Below are 16,740 nucleotides of genomic sequence, written 5' to 3' on the forward strand. Positions count from 1 at the left end.
CAGCCCGCCTTTCCTAGCCGGGAGGATCAAGTCGCGCTCATTTATGGTGGCTCACGCCCCCCCACCCCGCCCCCGGCCGCTGCACGCCCCGTCTCCGGGCAGGACGGGGTGCTCCAGGCCCCGTGAGCCCTCCGATGCGCCGCGCCGAGCCGCCGTGCCCGCCCCACCTCCTCCCCGCCCCAGCTGCGGGAGGGCTCCGCGCCGGCCCCAGGGAGGCCCCGGCGCCGCGGCGGGCTGCGGCCTCCCCCTGCCGGGCTCGCCGCCGCGTGCATCCGGGGCCCCGGCCGGCTGGTGACGTCAGCCATATAAAGGCCTGCAGCGCCTTTGTTCGCTCTCATTGCGCAGTTGCCGTTCGGTCCGGTCGGAGGTGAGTGCTGCCAGGCGAGCCGAGCAGGCCTGGGGACTCTGGGGAGGGGGGAAGCGGGGCCCTGCGCGGCGGGAGTGGGCCGCGGAAGGTGGCGGTGCGGCGAAAGGCCCGGCCCGTGGGTGAGGGAGCGTGTGTTCTGCACGCCCGCCGCTGCGGGCCCGAGGCGAGGCGCGGCGGAGCCCGGCCTGCCTCCCTCTACGCCTGGCCCTGTGTAGGGTGGAGGGAGCGGTGCGGCTGTGATGGGGCGAGAGGGGGGTCCCAAGCGCGTGAGGCGCGGTGGCCGCCATTTTAGGTGCGGGGGGTTCAGCTCGAGGTCCCGCCGCGTGGGCCTCCGCATCCCCGAGGAGGACGAAGGGAGGGCGGCGGCCGCGCCTGGAGGGCCGGGCGGATAGTTCAAAATGGGGTTGAGGTGCGCGGTCAGGTTAGTGCCGAGGCGGTCGTTTGGTGCCGGGAGGGAAAAGAGTCCCTGCTAAAGGTGGCCGCCATTTTGTGGAGACCGCGGAGGGTCTGGCGCGCCCCCAACCCCCCGCTCCCGGGGCCGGCGCGCGCCTTTGCGGGGTAGAAAGGGGGGGTGGCCGCGCGCGCGCCGCGGCTTCCTGGGCGGCGCGGCCCCCGCCGGCCTCCCGCTCCCCGGGGGGCAGCTTTGTCCCTGCTCTCCTTGTGTGCAGAGGGAGCTGCGCAGGCCCTCCTTGCACCGTGCTGCGGGCTTTCCCGCCATTGGGCTGGAGGCATGCGGGTAACGTTTGTCCACAGGCGCCAGGCGTTTTGCCAGGCACTTTGAGGTTTTGCTTTGTCTTCGGCTCCTGGTTTTTTTTTTTGTTAAGTCCTCCGCCCCCGCCTGGCCTTAACCGTGGCCTTGCTGTGTAGAACTGCGATGATGGTCTGGTATCCGTTCAGGCTGACACGTTGTGTAGGCCAGGACTTTGGCGCAGTCTCGATGTACTTAAATAATAAAGAATGAGCTTAATTTGGAATATTGGCCCAAGCTGACTTTAAAGTTAATATTTTGGTATTACTTTGACATATTAAGTAAACTTTTTGAAACATCTGTGGCAGGATTTAGAGAGAGGGAGTGCTAGGATTACCATCGAGGGCAAAAAGGCAGTAACTCTGAAAGACTTATCACATTCATTGATCCTGCTTGAATATTAAGAGAGTTCTCATCAGTGCTTTGCTCCACTTTTTAAACTTAACTTAATACATTTGGAATAGACTATGTAATGTGAAGAAGTAACTGAAGGCAGTACTACTTCTAGTTGCTTCAATCTAAAAATTTTAATTTTTTAATGTTCTTTATACCTCATAGCTCTTAATTGACATCTTGCTCAAGAAAAATTGCGTGTACTTTTGAGGAAAGAAGTCATTTATGTTCCATGAGGTGGTATGGAAGTGTCCGTTGCAGTCTAATGTTTTGTTAATAACAACCTTATGCTTTTAATAGGTCATTTGCGGAATCAAAATGGTTGAAGCAGATCGTCCTGGGAAGCTGTTCATTGGGGGCCTGAACACAGAGACTAATGAAAAAGCCCTTGAGGCTGTATTCGGCAAATATGGACGCATTGTGGAAGGTAAAAAGAAAAACCTTTCTATTTTAAGATACTAAAAAACAAAAAGCAACAGTATAGCTGTGATGACTTTTTTGGCGTTGATCATCTGAAATGATCGTGCTTTCATGTCCTCTAAGAAGTTCTGAGCTTAAAAGGTTGAATAAAGGTTAAGTATTGCTGCCTAATTACAGGAAAGGGTAACATGGCTTTATTTCTGCAGTGCTTTTGATGAAAGATCGTGAAACCAACAAGTCCAGAGGATTTGCGTTTGTCACATTTGAGAGTCCAGCAGATGCAAAAGATGCTGCCAGAGATATGAACGGGAAGGTAGGAATCAAGACCAATTATATGTTGCTGTTGCTACCGACCAGTGGTATTGATCTTTGGGGTAAATTAACTAGTAATAAAAGTCGGAAAGACAATGGTTAGAAGGTCCTGGAGACAAGTCATAACTTTAAATTCGGCAAAATGTCTCTGTCTCCTTGAAGCTGGAATCACTTTCTCCTGATGATGGATTTGACAGCAGAAAGTGAAGTCTGGTTGTCAGTCAGTTATACTCTCCTTTTTTTTTTTTTTTTAATTGGTGATGGAGGGCTTTTTAGGAGTCAGCTCTTCATTCTTGCATGTCTCCTATAATGTTTTTGTTTTATCATATTTGAATGCAGTGCTGTGTAAATTACACTTTAGGGAAGTGACTTACCTGAAAACTATTAATCATTCCCTTAACATGGGTTTAATGTGACTTCCCTACTGTGCTGGAGTGTTGATGCGCTATCTGGTAATATGTAGATAACCACCTACGTTTGTGAGTTGCATCATCAATCTACCTGGCATGTATGAGGAGTGTCTTGCCAGTTAATGTGAAAATAGCTTTGCAGATAGCCAGCAATTGAATTTGTTTGTTTACACCCTACAATGCAATGATACGACTTTAAGAGGAGATAAAAATTGAATGCATATGTAATGTCTTTAAAAAGAAAAATCTAGGAATTTGGAGCAAAAGTTCTGAGATTAATACCAGGATAGTTTATCAAAGGATTGTAAGATATTGTGATCTGTGTCTGTTCTGGCATGTGTTTGAAAAGCTAGATGCAAGTTTGCAACTTAATGGTCAACAGCTGCTTGTCTTCATAGAGGTGCTGTCTCTTTAGGCAGTGAAAGCCATCTTCTCAGTTAACTTGAATTTCAGACTCTGGTCTTCCGTGCATAATCTGAACAGTTGTGTTAAGGTCATGCTGCATTGACCTTTTTCTAAGCAGTGTCTCCGAGATGCCATTCATGTAAGGTGAAGAAGCCTCTACTGATTCTGATTAATTAACACTTGGGATTTTGATAGCTGTTTGTCTTGTTAGTGTAAGACATTGAAGTGAAAGAAAAATGTCAATCATTGCAGTCAGTAAGTATAAACCATAATGAAAATTCACACTTCAGGAATAAGAAAATGAGCTTGCTGTAGTGTTCACAGTGAACACAAATAGTAAAACTTCCTTGTTTTGTGTTATAGCAGGCTTTCTGCTGTGTGTACCTAGTTTCTGGGTGCTTCAGGACAACCTCTTGACAATTAGTGTTGCTTTCTTTGGAGACTTGCTTCCTTTTTAAACCAGTTAGTATTTTTGTCAAAGCAGAGAGTGACAGGTCAGATAATGTCTTTTCTGTACCAGCCTGAACATCCTTAGAGGTGCTCCTTTTATTGAATTTATTTCTTCATTGTGTAGTTTGCTACAGTTCTGAAGACTTGTTTACTGCAGTTCTTAAACACTGATTTCTTCTGAAGTAGTCATTATACTGAACCCTCACATAAGGTAACTTCAAGCACCAACAACTGACTGTCAGACTGAAAGGAGTTCAGTCACTAATCCCAAGTGTTTGTGGAGTGCAGCTTTCAAATGAAAATCCTTCTGAAAATAATCACCATTTTAAGTCTTGAATGTTGTGGCATGTGTTTGGTCACATTGGAAACATGCAGGAAAGTAATGCTTAGTAAAGTAGCTAAATGAGATTGAATGTTTGTGGCTGAGGTAATGTCTACATGTTCTGGAATGCACCATCTGCATCACTGTCAAGAAATGCTAGAAAGTACTGCCTTGTGGATAATCATTCTCATGGTTTCTGTCTTCAACACTACAAATCTAAAAGTACCTTCATCGGTTTTGAAATTTGAGCAGCAAACAGTGTATGAAAAGAACATCCTCACTCTGGATTTGGCCTAGAATGACCTTTTTAACATAAACCTTTAGGTGCTGCTGTGTATAGTTCCAGTTCTGTACTGGTCTAGCTTTGTTTGACCATGGATATGAAAGATGTGGAAGATGTTCATGAGGAACTCATCCTCCTCTTCAGAAGGCCTTCTGGACAATAAGTACTGCTTGTACCTCAAAAAGACTCCACATTCTGCATCTGAGGAGCGATGTTTGAGGCATGCTGTGGGAAGAGATCATTGTAATAAATCAGAACTTGGGAGTTTTTCTGTCCATTTGGACATGATGAATTGGAGCGCTCATGAGAATTTCAGGCACTTAAGAAGAAGCAGCAGAAGCACTATGCAGGCAATAGTTCAAGCAGTCTGTAAGGAGTTAGTTGACCTGTCTGGCCAGGGGGAAGAGTTCTGCGTCGCCAGCGTGTTGCTCATTCTGTCATTCCAAAGGAACTCGAAGTTGCAGCCAGTAGAAGAGGCTGACTTGGATAGATTCTCCAAGAGTAAATTTGGATTTGATTTTTTGCTTTGCAAATATTCATGAAAAACGTGTGTCCAATGTTTTGCTCCTCTCTGGGTGGGGGGAATGAAGGGGGTTAAATTATATTTCATTGTAAAATGGGACAAGCATGGACTAGTCTAAGCTTGCTTCTTGAAGATTAATTTCAGTCCTGCAGAAAGAGGTCAGGAGATAATGGTTTTGGAGCGGGGGTGGAGATTTTTCATTTAAATTACTTTCTCTGCAGAATTGGATCAATGTTAGCATGTCTGAGCAGCACAGAAGAAATGTTAGAAGTACTTTACCATAGCAAAATATTAATCTTCTTTAGGAAGAACCTTAATTGCATGGTAGTCAAGTCTACATACTGATGTCATGAAATGCACGTGCTTATCTGGGCACCAGTGTGAATACTCCAAATCTGTAGTGGACGTTCTGTGCAGTAGGCTGTTCTCGTGATCTTTTGATTTTAAGTCCTGAGGACAAAATGGATAATTAAAGAGAGAATATGACCTTAGAGGAAACATCCAGGACAAGCTAAAGATTTAACTCCAGTGCAGACTTGCCAAGCCAGCTGGACTGTGTTAAGAGGTTGGAAGCAAATCCTACAATCCAAACAACAGTCTAAACTGTACTCAGCACTGCAGAAGGTTGTCTTCCTCTAATCAACAGAAAGTGTTTCCAGTTCTTTTGGTGAAGAAGCAATACAATATGTAGAAGCTCAGCCTAATAAGAAATGATCTTCGGTTCTTGAATATATTTGGTGAAAGGAAGCCCACTTGCTGTGCCATCAAGGAACATGCAGAAATGGTGGTCACTGCAGCATCAACAGTAAAATGATCCGTTGGAGAGGAAAGCCCTATGTGGTGTTAGGTTGCAGTTTCATGCAAGTTTCTGTAACGGTTTCTTCAGAATACTTGATTTCTGCCCCACTCCCAAAACTTAAAATTTCGTTCATCTTTTCTGTTGGAACATGAAACAGTTTGCAGGACAGTACCTCTGATTCTGTTTGGTTAAGGTTCCCTGGCTCACCTTACACAGCTGTATAGATTGTTCATTCCATTTGTAGGAGTTTTTATGATTGCCAATCTATTATTATCCTTAAATGACTTGTATCTTAAATGACTTTCCTGCTTTTTAGCACCAAGGTGAATGTACTTTATGGTGCCCATATCATATTAAAAATGGTACTGTAACACTCTGAATCAAGGTTATAAACACCAACTAATGAGTGTTTGTGTTGACAGCTGATGCTTTGGGCTCATTGAAAAAAATTCCTTATTCTGAGATGGCTTGTCTGAGTTTTATCTGTCCAGTGAGATGAGATTTTTCTTCTTTGACCTAAGAACCTATAAAATGAAGTTGTCCCCTCTGCTTTAAAACAGGACAAACTTTGACAAATATCTTCTCCTGGTTAACAAAAAAAAAGAATCTTCTTGGACCTAGTTAAAGGTCTTTTTGGAACTTAGGCATAGCTTTTTAAGACTGCTTGCATAAAGCAGTTTCAGAAGAAACCTATCTTTTGCCTAGGTAAGATGCGTAAGTGCAAGGCAGAAGAAAATAGGAGGAGAAACGATACGGAAAACTGTACCTCCTACATAAAAAAGGGAAGAACTTTGACCTAGCATCCAGGTTTTCAGAACTGATGCTAGCAGAAGGAGATGGTGTTTGGCTTCCAAACTTGAAATAAGCTGTCAGGAATCTGCCGTGAAACAGAGAACAGCAGTGGTTGTGATGGCAAAGCTTAAGGCTTCAAGGCCACTGTTCCTGTTTTGAGAAGGATGACTGAGACAGATGAATGATGATGGCAAAATAATATGATACAAACTGAGACGTTCCAGTGATTAGAGGTACTAATGCTCATTCCTGGAATGTTTCAGCTTGTCATGCCAAAAGACTTTTTGAGGAACCTTCCATAAGTAAAATATTTTTATTAAGTCAAAGCCAAGACCTGTATGATTTTGCTAGTATTTTTTCTTCACGATGGATAAAGTCAGACCTGTGGATATACCCATAGGTTTTTCAGACAGTAGCTACAACTACATGTAGTGGCAGAATACATGAGCTATAAAAGTGGATGATTTCAGAGAGGTCTAGATTTCAGTGGAGAACAAAAAATATTCAGTACCTCAGTAAACAATTATCAGCAGTTCAGAGTAAGCCATTACTAGCGGTCATGTTCTTGTTCATTTATTGCAGCAAAGTGCAATAAACAACACTTCCTGCATGTATAATTCATTAGTTGTCATAGCAGAGTTAATATTTAACTGCTAAAAAAGGCAAATAAACCATGTTTGCCAGGATAGATGTGCAGTGACCTAACTTCAGAAGAGCTTGTCATCTAGGCTCTGCTATAATTACCAAATGTGTGGTGTCTGAAAGATTATACAGAAATTTGATTAATTAGGTTGAGTTTCTCAGTATGTCTTACCACTTGCTCATATTTGAGGTATAATAGTTGGCTGCAGAGTTCCTGTTATCACAAGTCTATATTCCAGAAAAAGCTTCCACTTTTTTCCCCACAACAAACTCCCCACACAACAAAACCCCCAAACAAACAAAAAACCCCAAATCACAAAGCACCTTCATTCTGGAAAAACAAGTAATAGAGTAAATTGTGACAGTCACCTTTTTTGAAAACCGAGCTTGAAACAGTAGAAAAGAGGGGTGAATTATCATACTCAGTCTGCTTTGTAGATGCTGAAATTACTTCTAAATACTTCAGTGATCACCGTTTTATCAGGACATCAAGAAAATGTACTAAACGGCCTCCCCATTGCCAGAAACCCCAACTGAAGCTAAGATATCTTCAGCTTAATCCTGTAACTACTGGTGCAGTCCTAGTTTGGTACAAAAGTCCGTGGCAATTGAAAGTAAATTGGAGATCATAAATCGTGTTTCATTTACAGAATAAATGACATGGGGCTGCCGTAATCATTGGACACTTGTGTTTTCACTGAAAGTCTTTTCTGATGCTGCTCTGTATTTTTTTTCATCAATACCACAAGAATGAAGTACTGTAGAAATTAGGCCCAACATGCTGCTGAGTACATGGGGACTAATACTGAAGACTGAAATCAGTTCTAGAGTTGCTCTAACTTTATAAAATGGAAGCCCTATAATAGTGAAGCAAGAGGGGCTTAATTTAAGAAATACAAACGTGACTGAGCAGTAAGTAAAGCAGCTTCTTCTTTAGTCATTAGATGGGAAAGCAATTAAAGTGGAACAAGCAACCAAGCCATCCTTTGAAAGTGGTGGTAGGCGTGGGCCGCCACCCCCTCCACGAAGCAGAGGTCCTCCCAGGGGCCTTAGAGGCGCAAGAGGCGGAAGTGGCGCGAGAGGACCACCTTCAAGAGGGAGTCACTTGGGTATGTATTTACCTCTCTCATTATATACTTGGACAACATACAAGACAATCCCATTGGAAGATGACAATAATCCTACTGGAAAAAAAAGTCAAACAGCCGAATAGTGCACTCCTTGTTCTTTATTAAAATGATGAAATATGATCTCGGCAGTTTAGTCAAATTTTTGATTAGGCAAATACACCTTAAGAAAAGGCTTTCAAATATGAAGATTCCCTTCTGCAACTAACACTCCACTTGACTTTTGGCTATGAAAGAAAAGCAAAACTCCTGCCCTGCACGTGAGAAAGGAAGCTTTCTGGTATTCAAGTTGAAAAAGCGATTCTCTTCCACCAGGGAAAGGGAACTGCCTCTCATTCTTACTAGCAAGAGGTCTAAACTTACTAAATTCTAGGACTGATCCTTCCAGATCATAGTGGAGTTAGGGAAGCTAAGCCTTGTTTGTTGTTATAAAATAGTGTGTTGAGTTGAAGCTTTCTGAAGTGGAAGGATAGTATGTTACTTGATACTGGATATTCTTTAATTTAAGATACAGCTATTTATTCTGAGACTTTTCAGTATCAAAACAAAACTGTTGCTTAAAAGAAAAAGCAAGCAGCACCTGAGGTAAAACAATAAAAGCTGTAATGCAGAAAAAAACCCTGGAAATAGTGAAAACTCCTGTCTTGAAGAGTCTGTGTGGTAGGTTCTACAGACTCCGTAGTGCCTCTGTTCCCTCTCTGTAGGATCTTCTTTAGTGTATCTTCCCAGGTGGCTCTTGTCTTCTAAGAACAGTAACTTGTTGAGCGTTTAAGCTGTGACTGATTAGAGATATCAGCTGTCTTTCACCCTTGTGTCACACCCTGTGGCTTTTGGATAAGTTCTAAAAGACAGTTCTTGACAGGAATTTAGGCTATGGAAAAGTTAACTTGGTGGGCTCTCAATTCTGCCAGTAGCATCCAGTAGTGGCCAAAACACGAGAAGGCTTTGAGGTCTAATTTTAGAGGTTTACTGTTGATCACATAGTGGTATTAACAGTGCCTAGGTTATTGTAGTTCAGGTTTTAGGGGCAGACAGGTGAATATCACAGAAATAACAAGTTGGCTCATGGCTTATCCTTCTAGGGTCTTCTCGAGGGCCACTTCCCATGAAGAGAGGTCCACCTCCACGAAGTGGAGGCCCTCCACCTAAAAGATCTGCACCTTCAGGACCGGTGCGTAGCAGTAGTATGGGAGGAAGAGGTAAGGACTTCCTGAATTATTTTGTTGCTTAATCAACTGTAGCACCTTAGTTTTTTCTTCAGGAACTGTTGCAAATCATTGATTCTAACTTAAATCTGCTGTGGGATAGTGTATGGTTTTTCTAATCCATCAGTTCTCTTCATACCAATATAATTTTGTAGCTGTTTGGAACAATTTGGTGTGATCCATAAGTATGTTCCTTCTAGCGCTGCTTTAAAACTGTACAAGCAGAAGTGTAAAGTATTATAAATGTAGGCAACAGAGATATGTTTAAATAGCTGTAAACAGTCTGCTAATACTTAATTGCCTTGACGAGTCTTCTGTGTGGCTAAATGCTAATTAGTTAAAAATTTTGGACTGTTTCTCTTAAGCTCCTGTGTCACGTGGAAGAGACAGTTACGGTGGTCCTCCACGCAGAGAACCAATGCCATCACGAAGAGATGTCTACATGTCTCCAAGAGATGATGGCTATAGCACTAAAGACGGGTAAATTCTTTTACTAGTTTAGTTTGGGCTGGTTTTTTTTTTGTTCAGAGAAGGATTTTGATCCCTGATCTTTTGAGGTGTGACATATAGCTAACATCTCAATTCTTGTTCTTTGTAGTTATTCAAGCAGAGATTATCCCAGTTCCAGGGATACACGAGACTACGCACCACCTCCACGAGACTACGCGTATCGTGATTATGGTCATTCCAGTTCACGTGACGAATACCCCTCTAGGGGATATAGGTACCTACTGTTGGATTTTTCTCCCTGTCATTTTATTCTTACTGTGATTCCACTGATTTGTACTAAGTCTTAGTAGTCTTTCCTCCTATAGTGATCGTGATGGATACGGTGGCGGACGCGACAGAGACTACTCGGATCATCCAAGTGGAGGCTCCTACAGAGATTCATATGAGAGTTATGGTAAGAATCCATTTTGAGGGTCATGTAGTAATTTGTACAGGTGTCATAAAACCTGACTTTTACTAGGTTGCTCATGTTTTAGGGGGAAGTGGCACATTTTTTTTTCCCCTTACAGTGAAAGTGCAGTTGTTGGTTATATGATCATCTTGTTAAATAAGCTATAAGCTAAAGAAGCAAAGTCTACAGTTCAGAATTGCAACTATCTCTGGAAAATATGGCTGAGTTTCTTCTCTAAAATAACAAGCTGTTCTGCAATACCCAGTAAAGAGCCTGCCTGAATAAACACCGTCTTCATTCCTTCAGAGTCTTTAAACCCGCTCACTGCCTGATATGCAATCCCCACTTTAAGTACCATTAACGTGGCAGATTATATTAAGAACATCTCAATACATACAAAAGAGTAGCAGTAAACATTTAATACAGCAATTCTGTAAATTCAGATTGAAATTGTTATATATAACTTATGGTGTTGCCATATTACCTGACCATTGACCCTGCAGGTAACTCACGTAGTGCTCCACCTGCACGAGGGCCCCCGCCATCTTATGGTGGAAGCAGTCGATATGATGATTACGGCAGCACACGAGATGGATATGGAAGCCGAGAAAGTTACTCAAGCAGCAGAAGTGATGTCTACTCAAGTGGCCGTGATCGTGTTGGAAGACAAGACAGGGGTCTTCCCCCATCCATGGAAAGGGGCTATCCACCTCCTCGTGATTCTTACAGTAGTTCAAGCCGCGGAGCACCTAGAGGTGGTGGCCGTGGTGGAAGCAGATCCGATAGAGGTGGAGGCAGAAGCAGATACTAAAAACACTCTTAAACTTTTGGACCAAGACAGATTACTTCTCAAAAAAAAAAAAAAATGGAAGTTGTTCTATCTTTACTACCAGAGGACTACTAAAAGGAAAAGTTGTTTTTACCTTTTTTTATTGTTGCCTGTTAAGTTTTCCCCTCCATGACTTTTATGCTTTTGTGAGGAAAAGTTAAAACCAATGTTTAATTTCATTTCAAAATTGTTAACATTTCTTTCAAAAAGCAGATGTTAAATGTATAAAACTTGAGCTGTGTACTAGTGTTGTAATTTTCAAAGTAAAGTTTCCCTGAAATGCCACACTTCCCATCTGATTTTCCTCATGAATGGAACAAGCAGTTCTTAAGATCTTCCACACAACATCCAACCATCTAACATGGAGATGGATTGTTCTACATGTTCAGCATCTCATTCTTAAACAAAGTATTGCTTGTGATTTGGAGGGTGGTGGGGATATTCCACACAAAGTTCAGTTGTGCCTAGAATTTGAAGTCGCAGTGTTCCCAGTACAAAATGCCTTCAGATCCTTGTGTAAAGAAAAATAGAGGATATCATTCACTTAACCTGAAAAAGCAAGTGGATAATACTATTTTCTGCCTTCCTACTGTTTCATGGGGAGTTTGAAAAGATCTCCCTTCCAAATAAATCATGTACATGTAAGTCAACTACAGAATACTGTAAAAATAAAAAAAAATGACCAATTCCATCAAAGAAGCTGCAAAACGATGCTTACTCATACTGTTTCAAATTTTTGCAACTCTGTAGTGTTTCACTTTTAAAGGAACATCTTTGATTCCAAAGGAGAAAATAAGATAAGCAAAGAAGTCTTTCTCTCCAACTTCTCAAAGGCTTATGGCTTCATAAAAACAAGTGAATCTTTCAGCATTCCACAGCTGATTTAAAGCATCAAATGCCTGTGAAACAGCAAAGATGGTAAGCAAAGCAAACTAGTTTTTCAGTCTAAGTCAAAATTGAACCAAGTTACCTTCCTCTAGTACAGTAAGACAAGCTGCACGTTATGGCAATGGAAGTGCTGTCTAGATTAAAAAAAAAAAAAAAGGAAAAGAAATACTTCAGTACATTAGAAGTTCTCCAAATTCAACATTTCTTCCTGGATAAAAGCATTTATGGCACCAATGTTGAGACTAAAGTCATAATGCAGCTCACTGTAGACAGAATATTGCCAAGTAGGGTTGGGAGGGGTTATTTTGTGCCCAGTATGAAGATGCTTAAAGAGGCTGCATATACTACATTAAACAAAATAAAAGCCTCGTGAAATCAGGAATTGGTTTAGATTGACAAATATCAGCTCGGCTATTGAGAGTTTGAAGCAAGCCATTGCAAACTTGACGTTTAGTTGGATGCCTGACTCTGTTTAGTTTGACACTGCATTACAGGGATATCTAGTACCTGTGGCAGAACCTGTGGCAAGTTGCTATGACTCAGGTAAAGCCATGAAGTTCAAAAGATGCTCTTGAATATTGTAGACATGAAGACCTCCAACTAAAAAAAAAAAAAAAAGCACAAACCCAAAAGCTTTGTACTACTGTCTAGTCCTCAGTAAATTTTGTCGTTCAACTTATGGATTTAACATGGCAGTGCACCATTGAAAAGGAATGAGAATCCATAAGCCATGCAACCTATCACTAAGCCATTCCAGTCCATTCCAAGCCAGTGAATCCTCCACCACTTAAAAGAGAAGTAGTAAAACTTGCAACAGAATAATCTGCAAATCTAAACTTGTGACTTTTTTGAAATGGGGGGAAGCGCTATAGGTTGACTCGTGCTATAAAATGTACTCTTCTCAATTTCTTGTATCTTTTGATTGCAGGGTGATAATTTCTAGAAGATACTGGTGAAGTAATGCTGGTTCATCTGTGTTGATGGCAGAGATAAGTGGTGCCTGTAGCAGTACATAAGGTAAATATTATCCTAGTGTAACAGCTGTAAGGAAGATTTCTGGTGGTTCTGCGTTTATAGATTTGGATGGACTTTCTTGGTGGCTAAATAATATTTTCAGCTTCCTGTTTGAATTTTGGAGGAGAAAGTTTAAGTAGGCTTTTTAAGCCTACCAAGTTAGGAATGACAGTGAGAGACTTCTCATGTGCAGAAATCGGTCCAATTTGGGTATGGCTGAACATAAAACATGATTACAAACGCACTTTTAGTACAGGAATCTTCACAAGACCAGACCATAAAAATCTGAATCAGGATAATAAATGTCAGTACAGACTTTTAATCAGTCTTGTTAAATGTGCAGAACATGCAATTTAATGATTATACTGAGTATAATCATTGATTAGGAATTAATCTCTGGTCCTTGGTCCTTGGATTAAATTGCAGACTTCCAGGCATCTCCAGAATGGTTTAAAACTTTGTAGGTCAGCTGTGTTTCATGACTTTGAAGCCTACCCTATTAAAATTATTTTTCAAGTAGATGTAGGAGCAACTGTCTTCAGACTTATGTGGAAGAGTGACTGTCTCTTCTGTTTCTCTGATAATTCACCAGGAAAAAAAAAGTGGTAGTGGCTGTCATGCTAATACAGCTTTTCGGAAAAATTTTCTACTAAATAATTGTTAAAAAAAAAAAAGGAAGTAACTTTTAAGGTGTGCAAAATCTGTTAAAATCTAGTATAGAGTGAAGGGAAAGGACAAATCCCTTTTCCAACAGAAGTATTTATGCAAGAAGTGTGTGCGCTTTTTATGTAAATTTTTAATTAGTTTTCAAAGCACTCTGTAAATGTGAGAACATACTTCGCTGTTAGTTTCAAATACTGCTTTTGAGAACCAACTTTGAAATGGTGAAAAGAAAAAGCTGTAGTTGGTACAGTGTTGTTCATCTGACACACGGTCACTGATATCAGGGAAGTTCCATTTTTGTGAAGAATAGGTTCTGTTGCATACCGTGTGATGTTTGTAATCGCAGTTAGCTTACGGTTCATTCTTTTCAGAGTCTCAGCAACAGCAACTAAATATCTGTGCAATGCTTTTGTCAGAATATGCCAGTAATATTTTGTAAATACTGATAAATTGCTACTGTTACCTTGGTAAAGAAGGAAAAAATACACTTTTATTTCAGGGTACAGGATTGTATTTCAGATCACATACAGAAGCATCATGGGTATTTCCTGTTCTGAGTCAAAGGAAGCATATAGTTAAATAAAATAAAAGCTGCTACCTGACCAACTTTTTATTTTTCTGTCAGTTGATAAAATTTCAACCCACAAAAAAAGTGTTACTTTCCTTATCTTCATGTTCCTCTTAAGCGTGACTTGAAATACTTAAATTACAAATCCTACTGGAAAGGATACCGTTCGAACTGTAGATGTCTTTTTAAAGATTAAAAAAACTAACTCTATTTCATTCAAAAATCGCTTTTCATTCAAAAATCACTGGTGTTAGTAGTATGGCACCAAAGTGGGTTAGGGAAATACGTCTAAAAGTAAGCTCTTCTCCCTTGCTCCCCCACCAACCTACAAATATTAGCAGGAGTCAATTTTTAAATTTACAGTTTGAGGTTGATCCAGATCATGAATCCTCTAATAAAGAGATGGAATACTGTCTTTAATACCCAGCATCCCAGGCGATTTTAAAAAGTTTTGCCAAATCATCATATAGGTTGTGTCAGAATGTTTTCAACTTTTTTATATGTATGTGCTATGTTAGCTTCAATTCTCCGTATTGGCTGGGAAGCTGAATGTTAATTACTCTTGGCAAGTGAAAAAGCCTTCTCTCTTTTGGAAAAATTAAGTGCTTTTTTCCTCAGTTCACTAGATGTGTTCTGTCACTTACTGGTGGTAGTGGGCCATGTTGTAATTAATAAAGATATTCAAGATAAAAGTACACTTTCTTAGCCTACTCTGCAGCCTATAAACATTTCCAAATTCTTAACAGGCATGGTGACAATGTTAGTTCAGGGAGCAGTAAATAGAACTTAACTGACTACATGGCAGGAAAGGTAATACTAACTTTGTAAAAAATAAGGATGTAATTGTACTAATTCAGCAAGCTGTTCACCTTTTCTTGATCACAAGTTTTATTTAATTTGTAGCACATCATTACCTACAAATGAGCACCAGTGTGTATACCAGTTTATTACAGGATTCCTGAGTATCATGCTGAGATAGATGGTCAAGAGCTAGTGGGATTTTGTGGTAGACAAGAGTTTGGAGAGGGATGTGCACAGGAGTTACAGAGGCTTTTACTTAGTACTTTCTCTGGAGGCAGTGTTGTACAAGAAGTGTGCATTAATACAAGTAGTCTTCAGATCGTTTTGATTATTGTAGTTAGCTATTGATGTATTTTCATACTGTTGGGACAAACTTAATATAATCCAAATTATGCATTGTGTATATAAAACCAATTGACTCGAAGATGATTTAGCTTTTTTGTCTGTCTCTTGGTTTCTGAGAGTATACTAACTTGCATTTCCTTTTTTCAGTTATGGTGAAGGCGGCAGTGCAGCAGTGGATGTGCGTTGGAAAATCAAAGGATAACAAAATGCAACTGATAAAGCTTGGCTTTTGAGTGTGGTGTTACCTAGTATTTGTTTTAGAGGGTTGTGTTATCATTCAGGAATTGCCTTTAAAAGTAGCACTACTAATCTCTTGGATTTTAAAAAAAATTCTCAGGTGGAAGTCAGTTGCTGTCTGCCGTAGCTAGCATCTTCCAAGAGTCAAGAGTAAGCCTTTTTTTTAGCCAGTATACATGCATCAGTAGATTCTGCAGCAGAAAAATACTCTGGGGTTGCCCTTTACATAAACAGGGTGCTTTCTGTTTATGCTGAAAAAAAGAGCAAGTTCTATAAAAGTGAGTTTTAATCCTCTAAAATACAGAGGACTAAATTGTTACAAATTCTTCTTCGCCAAGAAACGGTGAAGTTTTACTATATACTTACATTAACAGTTTTATAATTGTCCGGGCCTTCTGGATGAGAGGAAGGAAGTGTTGATGAACTGAGACGATATTGGTGATAAATCCCCAGAATAATTAGTGTTCTTGTATGTACTAGCTTCTTAAAAAACTCCAGACAGCACTGCATCTCTTGCAACAAGATGCTTTCTTCAAAACTTTGCCTTGGTTTTGATGCATTTTTATCTTACATATATGTTGATGTGCCAATGTATGAGAGAGGAGTCCTCAGGCACCAGTATTTCATGTAGAAAACTAACTTCAGATTGACTGAAGTACTTAAACAGTCATGGCTAATAAAGTGTATATTGAATTCTTCTGTGGTAGACATAAACTGATCTCATTTAAACAACAGTTTATAATGAGCAGCTAAAGAAGAAAAAGCATGCATACCTTGTCTAGGGATTTAAAACTACCTTTGGGTTTTGGGATAAGAATATAACTTTAAACTTCAGTTATGGACTGCAGAGTCTAGGAGTAAATCTGCCTGTATGTTACGGATGGGTAGTATTGCAGTATTTCCCAGGGCTAATAAATTTACTGTTAAACAAAAGCATTATTGGTTTTGTTTGTTTGTTTGTTTTAAATTAAAATACCTGTTACTCAGGACACTTGCATGGAAGAAAAGATTACTAGTGTTACATATTGATGGAGGTTTATTGGTACAAAGTGGTCTCAGTGTATCTTCTGCAAGAAGGAAGAATATGCTGTAATATTAAGAGACTCCTTTTTCACCAGTAGCTTATAGTTTGGGTACTGCTGTTCAGGCTAAAACGGATCATCCTAACTAAAATCTAATGCCAACATACAAGCTATCATACGAGAAAAGATTGATACCTGCCTAAAATGCTAAATAACGAGAATGTACCACCAATGTGAATTAGCTCATGTGCTGACTCAGACTTAATCACTGAAA

At 40.5% G+C, this 16,740-nt stretch overlaps 2 protein-coding genes and 1 non-coding gene across 7 annotated transcripts in view; all 3 read left to right on the forward strand.

The window, feature by feature from the left end:
* The first annotated feature begins 190 nt into the window (after positions 1-190).
* Positions 191-16,377, forward strand: RBMX (RNA binding motif protein X-linked). Of its 3 annotated transcripts, XR_012675532.1 has the most exons (11): positions 215-367; positions 1,809-1,935; positions 2,135-2,241; positions 7,804-7,975; positions 9,076-9,192; positions 9,564-9,678; positions 9,797-9,922; positions 9,999-10,102; positions 10,603-11,846; positions 12,745-12,833; positions 15,355-16,377. XR_012675532.1 is itself a non-coding variant. In XM_075162010.1 (9 exons), the coding sequence occupies exons 2-9, from the start codon at positions 1,827-1,829 to the stop codon at positions 10,908-10,910; spliced, it is 1,143 nt and encodes a 380-aa protein (XP_075018111.1). In that variant the 5' UTR covers positions 191-367; positions 1,809-1,826; the 3' UTR covers positions 10,911-11,215. The 3 variants fall into 3 exon arrangements, 1 of the variants encoding a protein (XP_075018111.1); XR_012675531.1 differs by lacking the exon at positions 15,355-16,377 and having other exon boundaries at positions 12,745-13,488; XM_075162010.1 differs by lacking the exons at positions 12,745-12,833; positions 15,355-16,377 and having other exon boundaries at positions 191-367; positions 10,014-10,102; positions 10,603-11,215.
* On the forward strand, positions 1,992-2,064 carry LOC142087927 (small nucleolar RNA SNORD61). The gene has a single exon (XR_012675667.1). It is a non-coding gene; the product is annotated as a small nucleolar RNA SNORD61 (small nucleolar RNA).
* ARHGEF6 (Rac/Cdc42 guanine nucleotide exchange factor 6) overlaps positions 12,750-16,740 on the forward strand; it is a 48,971-nt gene continuing 44,980 nt past the window's right edge. For 2 of the 3 annotated variants that reach the window (XM_075162000.1, XM_075162001.1), the window contains exon 1: positions 12,750-12,833. The gene's annotated coding sequence lies outside the window, so the exon portion shown is untranslated. The remainder of the gene's footprint in view (positions 12,834-16,740) is intronic. The other variant, XM_075162003.1, reaches the window with a different exon arrangement.

Source organism: Calonectris borealis, chromosome 13 (assembly GCF_964195595.1).
Source record: "Calonectris borealis chromosome 13, bCalBor7.hap1.2, whole genome shotgun sequence".
NCBI classification, from domain to species: Eukaryota; Metazoa; Chordata; class Aves; order Procellariiformes; family Procellariidae; genus Calonectris; species Calonectris borealis.